Source organism: Arachis hypogaea, chromosome 15 (genome assembly GCF_003086295.3).
Source record: "Arachis hypogaea cultivar Tifrunner chromosome 15, arahy.Tifrunner.gnm2.J5K5, whole genome shotgun sequence".
In the NCBI taxonomy this organism is placed as follows: Eukaryota; Viridiplantae; Streptophyta; class Magnoliopsida; order Fabales; family Fabaceae; genus Arachis; species Arachis hypogaea.
This window is the reverse complement of record NC_092050.1, coordinates 14,737,057-14,744,499: the sequence shown is the minus strand read 5'-3', so window position 1 is coordinate 14,744,499 and position 7,443 is coordinate 14,737,057. Positions and strand designations below refer to the sequence as shown.

The window sequence follows — 7,443 nt, the reverse complement described above, 5'->3', positions numbered from 1 at the left end:
CAGAATATGACCCTATCACTTGAAAAGGGCCTTCCAAAGTATGGGACCATTTGCCAAGAAATTTTGATTTCTTTTCTATCGGCAAAATAACTTTTAAAACCAACTCGCCTATACTAAAATATTTCTCTCTTATTCGACGATTATAACTTCGAGCAACACTTTCTTTTTGTCGAATCAGATTTTCAAGTGCCAATATTCGCTCTGAGTCTAATTCATTCAACTCATCAAATATTGTATTCTAATAGTCATCAACTGACAAGTCATTTTTCTTTGATACTCTCAAAGTATTCAAATTAATTTCTAATGGTAGCACCGCATCATGGCCATAAATCAATTTATAAGGTGAAGTACCTGTCGACCCCCTTGGTGAATTTCGATAAGCCCATAACACCTGGCTTAAAGTTTCATGCCATGTTCGAGGTCTATTCCCATCCAAGCATCTCGTGAGGAGTTCGATCTGAGGATCTCCCATGCTATTTCTGTTCAAGCTTTTCATGATCAAGAAGAAGCAAGACTCGAAGCAGAATTAACTCAAATTCAGGAACAACTTGCCACCATATGCCAAAATCGAGCCACCATAGCCAAACATCTGGCTGCAGCCCAACAAGAACAACATCTCCTTATTCAGGAACTTGTCTCAATCTACACAAAGCGGGGAGAATATGAAAAACAACTTGAGAAAATTCAAACTGACAAGTTCAAACAGATTGAAGTGCTTTCAATTCTGGAAAACAAAAGGGGAAAGCTGCGCTCCGATTTGGCAAAACTAATTGCACCTTGAACTCCTTTTTTATTTCTAATTTTATTTTTTGTAATAACTTCCATCTTTTCTAAACTCTAATATATATGGTGAACTTCTATATTTGCCAACAATAGAAAAGTTTCAAGTATTTCCCATTAATCGAGTTAATCACTTTTCCTAACCCAATATCTTTAACCTGATAGCCATTTCCAGAATATATCCCTGTTACTTGAAACGGGCCTTCCCAACTATGGGACCATTTACCCAGAAATCTTAATTTCTTTTCCATTGGTCAAATGACTTTTAAAACTTACTCGCCTATCCTGAAAGACTTTTCTTTAACTTGACGATTATAACTTCGAGCAACGCTTTCTTTTTGTCGAATTACATTATCAAGTGTCAGGATTCGTTCTGAATTCATTTAACTCATCGAACATTGCATTCCAATAATCATCAACTGGCAAATCATTCTATCTTGATACTCTTAAAGTATTCAAATTAATTTCCAATGATAATACTGCATCATGGTCATATACCAATTTATAATGTGATGTCCCTGTCGAATCTCTTGGTGAATTTTGATAAGCCCATAATACTTGACTTAAAGTTTCATGCCATGTTCGAGGCTTATTCTCGATATGCTTTTTAATCAAGCTTATCAATATCTTATTTGCTGCCTCAACTTGCCATTAGCTTGTGCATAATAAGGAGTTGAAGTAACCATATTAATGCTTCTTGAAGCCACAAAATTTTTAATTCGCTGGCCAGTAAATATAGTTCCTTGGTCAGTACTTAACGTCTGAGGAATTCCAAATCGATGGATAATATGTTCCTCGACAAAGTCTATTATTTCACTTTGACCAACTTCTACCAGCAGAACTGCTTCAACCCATTTTGTAAAATAATCAATAGCTACTAAAATAAACTTGTGTTATTTTGATGAAGGAGGGTGGATCAATCCAATCAAATCCAGAGCCCAACCTCTAAAGGGCCATGGCTTTATTATCGAATGCAATTCAGCCGTTGGAATTTGTTGTATCGAACCATGTTTCTAACATTCCTGACATGCCTTCGCATAATTAATACAATCCTTTATCATGGATGGTCAATATACATGATTTCGATATAATATCCATCTCATCTTCTTCCCTACGTGATGGGCACCACATATTCCATTATGAGCGGTTGCAAGACAATTTTCTATATTAGATTTGGCTGTGGCTTCTTCATTTTCAGTTTTTTAGATTTTTTTCTCCTTCTTATCTCTGTCATCTTCTTCCGAAGATTGAGGCCGTTTCTTCCCACGGGTCTTATAATGGAAACTAAATCCCAGCACATCATCATCCGAACCCGTTGAATAGAGAACAGAAAAGGGAATGTAATTGCATTTAGCTACCTAGGACCACACACACCCTTTATATAGAGACCTTATATGAAGCTAACTAAGCTCAACAAGTAGTTATAACAGCTGATAGAAATAGACTAAGCTAACTACTTTCTATAACTGTTTGATCTTTCTCCATAATAGAATTGTAGCTATTTTGAATTCAGATTACAACAGAATTTGATATATCACACTTGGAGAGAGCTCTATTGTACCTTGGAAGACCACCTCACCCTTCGAGTCACTTTTAGATTCGCCAAAATTCTCCTTGAAGCTGTCGGAGGAATCACCTTCCATCTTAAACAAAAAAACAGAGATTCGGAATTTTCTTCTCAACTCAAAAATAGGGCAAACAAGAACACAATAGTAGATGGACACAAATAGATGGCCACGATGCTTGCTCATAATAAATAAAATTTTCAAACACAATAGACAAGTGAACGGTGAGAATGGAACATGACTCGATCATTGTGCAATTAAAAGAAACCAGATCAAGCATGAACAATGTGAATAAGATCACCAAAACACACAGAATCTCACTTGACGAAGCACTTGAGCAAAATGCAAAACAATGTATTATTCATAGATTCTCTTCCCACAAAGCACACACCATAACAAATTAATATTCTATTTATAGACGTGTGGCACATGGCATTCGGCATTGGCAACTGCCAATGGAAAACTTTTTACGTTCGGTGATGGAACATTTGGTGTCTTAGGTCATGGAGATAGAGAGAGTGTGTTATATCCAAAGGAAGTGCAGTTATTAAGTAGATTTAGGACTCTTAAAGTTGCATGTGGAGTATGGCACACTGCAGCTATTATAGAGGTAACACTTCAGTCTAGTTCAAATGTTTCATCAAGGAAGCTCTTCACTTGGGGTGATGGTGATCAGTATCGTTTGGGGCATGGAAACAAGGAAACATACCTTCAACCGACTTGTGTCTCATATCTTATAGAAGCATGTGGAAACACTATGACTGTTGCCCCCACTACATCTGGTCATATTTTCACTATGGGAGGCACTGAACATGGTCAACTAAGAAATTCTTTGTCCGATGGAAAAGTACCAATGCTAGTACAAGATAAGTTGGTAGGTGAGTATGTTGAGGAAATATCATGTGGATCTCATCATGTGGCTGTATTGACATTAAGAAGTGAACTATATACATGGGGGAAAGATGCCAATGGAAGATTGGGACATGGAGACACAGAAGATAGGAAGGGTCCAATAATAGTGGAAGTCTTGAAAGAAAGGCATGTAAAAAACATTTCGTGTGGGTCGAAGTTTACAGCTTGCATATGCATCCATAAATGGGTCTCGGGAGTTGAGCAATCTAGTTGTACCGCATGTAGGCAACCATTTAGATTTACTAGAAAAAGGCACAATTGTTATAATTGTGGGTTAGTGCATTGCCATGGTTGCAGTTCAAAAAAGGCATTGAGGGCAGCATTGGCTCCAACACCCGGAAAACCTCATCGTGTGTGTGATTCTTGTTATACTAAGATTAAAAATGTTGAGTCGAATTCTGGTGCCATTTTTAATAGGAGAGCTACTACTCCACCTCGTACTTCTATAGATGGAAGGGAAAGATTTACCCTGGGAGAAATAAGATCTTCAAGAACTCTCTTCCCTCTCTCAAGGATTCACAAGACTACTACAGAGCAAGTTGTTCAGGTTCCATCACTAGTGCAATTGAAAGATGTTGCATTCCCAAGTTCAACAGGTTCAATAATGCAAAATCTTTTGAAGCCTACCATCGCTGCCATACCTCCAACTCCAAGTCCACCACCAACTCCATCACTCATTTCAAGGCCCGCATCCCCGTATGCAAGAAGGCCAAGCCCTACGCGTTCCGGCGCTGGTGGATTCTCTAGAAGTCTTCTTGATAGTTTGAGGAAAACAAATGAGCTTAAGAATCAAGAAGTATCAAAATTACAGAAACAAGTAAGTTTCCTGTTGATTCACTTTCCATATTCTCTGAAAAACCTCAAGGATCACCAATATTAAGTTAATGAATATTATTTTTATGTAGATTCAAAGTTTGAAACAGAAAAGTAACATGAAAGATGTGGAAAATCAAAAGCTTCGCCAACATATTAAAGAAGCTACAACATTGGCAGCAGATGAGTCTTCTAAGCATAAAGCAATGCTAGAAATTTTTGAGTGCACTATCATTCAGGTATCTTCATTCTATTTACCAAGGATATAGTTGAAATCGTTGACTTATATATGTAAATGTCTCGATTGCTCAACTTTCAATTCCACACTTTTTACTACAAACTACTTTAGTATTTGAGCATCATGTTTCTTTATAAAAAATTCTTAGTCGCCCAAATTACTGGCGTAAAATACTTCAAGAAGAATATATGAGAAATAGAACAAATCCCTTGATCAGAATTTCAAGTACATCATCCTGATTAAGTAGACTTGCCTTTTGTTCAATCTAGTTGAAGCAAATGGCTGAGAAGTTGCCACCAGAGATTTCAGAAACTGAAAATTTGAGAATTGCACTTACTCAAGCTGAAGATTTTCTGAAAGAAAACTCGACATCTGAAACATTTTCTGTGCCATCAATATCAGAGTCTACTCGACAAAATGCACCTGATCCTGCCACAGATATTGGGGATTCAAAAATGCAAGAGCACAATACAGAAGAATATCATGAAGCGGCGGCTTCGGACCCATCTCATGATGAGGAGAATGTCCTTCAAGAAAGAAATGGATCATCTGTATCCGATAATAGAACAGCAGTGCAACCACAAAGCTCCGAGGAAACATCAAGGTTGGCAAGAGATGGAGAAACACAAGTTATTGAACAATTTGAGCCTGGTATTTACGTGACACTAATAGTAAGGCCTAATGGTGTCAAAATTTTCAGGAGAGTTAGATTTAGGTATACTACAGTTACTTGTTTATCTGATAAATTCTACATTTTCAATTTCTGTATCAGTGTGATTTGTATTGAACATATGAGTCACTATAGTAGTTAGCTTCACAAAATTATATTAGTATTCTTCTTCTATCTCAGGTGAAGGTGTGTATACCCATTTTTGAAATATGTACACGAATGTGTGATCAAAATAGCTGCTACATTATTTAAACCATTTCTCTAGTTTTGATCTGCATGCACAACACATTTTTTAAAAAAGAAGTTGCAGAAATTTGTATCGACGCATTTCTTAATTTTGCTATTACTAAATAATATATGTTGTTTGAATTATTGTATGACATTAGCATGTGTGCAACATGATTTTTTGATAAATCACTTGGAAAGCTTTTCATGGCACCCAAATTACACAAGCTTTTTATTGGATCACAATGTTAAACTCTTTTGTATACTTCCAGTGCAAAATAATTAAATTCTTCCTACACTTCTCAAATATTTTATATGATTTTTTTATTTATTTATGCAGCAAGCGAAGGTTTCATGAGCAACAAGCAGAAGAATGGTGGAACATAAATAAAGAGAGGGTGCTTCAGAGATATGGTCAACAAGCTAGAAGTGATGCTAATGCATCATTTAGCACCCCGACACCACCTGCTGAAGAAAATATTGAGGTAGCACCTACCTAACACTTGAATCTTACTTAGATTTGCATAGACATCATCTTAGTTTTGATGAAAGTACAAGGTACAGAATGAAGCATCATTAATCTACTAAGTGTAGCAAAAAGTTGTATCTAGTTACATCAATTCCTAAATTTAGTAGCTTTTTACAACAGGGCATGCATATAAATAGGGGTGGCAGTGGGGCGAGTAGGGGCGGGTTTTTACCCTACCCGACCCCGCCCCGCCGTCCTGTTACTCATGTACTACCCACCCCGTCACTACCTGCGGGTAGTAAATTGTAGTACCCGAACCTGTCCCTACGGGTACCCGCCCCATCCCTACCCACCCCTATAAAAATTAAATATTTTAATTTTTACATATTCTTATATAAATTAAGGCAAAAACTTAAAATTCATAGATAAATTAAAATACAAACATAAAATTCGTACGTCATTAGCTCAAATAACTAGAAATTAAAAAAAAAAGTGTTAAATCACTACAAATTTAGATTCACCATAATAAAGAAATTACAATATTAGATATAAAGGAATCTTCAACCCTTATTCTTGATCACTTTCAACATCTTTATCATCATTAAAAGTTTACAAATCAAGATTTAAACCTGAAAATAAAAAGAGATAAAAATTAACAAATTAATTAGTACTATGTAAAAAATTAACATAAATAAAAATTAACACTGTTACTTTGTGTGTCTTCTCTAGTAATACTAGTCATGAAGTAATTTAAAAACACCTATATCAATAAAATTAAAATTACTGAGAGTATAAAATTAACATAAATTAGAATAAAATCAAAATTCACAATTGCATAAAAATGATAATTCAAAGCATATAATAAGCTAACACACCAATAAATACATCTACTGATTTTTTAATATTCCTTTATTCTTAATATAATAAGCTGACGCACCAACTTCCTGCCGGTGCAATTATTCTCATTATATATATATATATATATATATATATATATATATATATATATATATATATATATATATATATATATATATATATATATATATATATACTAGTACTAGTAGTACTATATATATATAGAGACTACTCTTCTCAAGAAAATCATGAGAAAAAGAAAGTAGTAACAATATTATTATATGGAAGATTTCAAAGAGCCAGTGAGTTGAGAAAAATTTTCTGAGTTTATAAATTATTGGTGTCTTAGAATTTTTAGAAAATAATTTAAAAATAGAAGAAAAAATAGTGTTATGCACACATATTATAAGAAAGTTATCACGTATTCCTGTGTACCATTGCGGAACTTCATGTTTCTGTGTACTATTAAGTTTCTAGCAATATTTTTGTCTTCTAGTAAACTTTGAAATTACTATATTAACCCTTAAAATAGATATGAAATTATACAATTGGCCAACAGAATAGTTCACATAGGAATAACAAGATAGTTCGAATGTTTGTGGCTTAATCATTGGCCTAATTTTAACTGAGTCAAAGTGTATAAGAATAGGATAGAACGGCTCAACATTCCTCATTTGCAATATAAAGTATTTGAAAATATTTTAGTTTTTACATAATTTTAAAAACAATTATTTTACATATTAATATTATTATAGAGAGTAATTGAATATGTTAAGCGACTAATACTGATAAAATTAAACAATTTGTTAATAGGAAGGAAATTAAGTATAATTAAAGTAAATATTTATACAATATACAAAAAAAAAATCTATTCAATTTGTATTTATAAAATTTATAAAATTTATTCTTTATC

General features: G+C 34.2%; 1 protein-coding gene across 1 annotated transcript; it reads left to right on the top strand.

Annotated features, from left to right (window-relative positions):
- Positions 1–406: 406 nt before the first annotated feature.
- LOC112747968 (PH, RCC1 and FYVE domains-containing protein 1-like) lies at positions 407–5,703 on the top strand. The gene is made up of 6 exons (XM_029292897.1): positions 407–760; positions 2,764–4,074; positions 4,163–4,309; positions 4,578–4,771; positions 4,847–5,023; positions 5,544–5,703. Exons 1-6 carry the CDS (start codon positions 407–409, stop codon positions 5,701–5,703), a joined length of 2,343 nt encoding a protein of 780 aa, XP_029148730.1.
- The last annotated feature ends 1,740 nt before the right edge of the window (positions 5,704–7,443 follow it).

Bases quoted from the DNA above. Each gene is read 5' to 3' on its own strand.
- LOC112747968 (XM_029292897.1), top strand. From the start codon at position 407: ATGCCATGTTCGAGGTCTATTCCCATCCAAGCATCTCGTGAGGAGTTC. The intron at 4,075-4,162 runs GTAAGTTTCCTG...ATTTTTATGTAG, and splicing joins TATCAAAATTACAGAAACAA to ATTCAAAGTTTGAAACAGAA. The intron at 4,310-4,577 runs GTATCTTCATTC...TGTTCAATCTAG, and splicing joins TTGAGTGCACTATCATTCAG to TTGAAGCAAATGGCTGAGAA.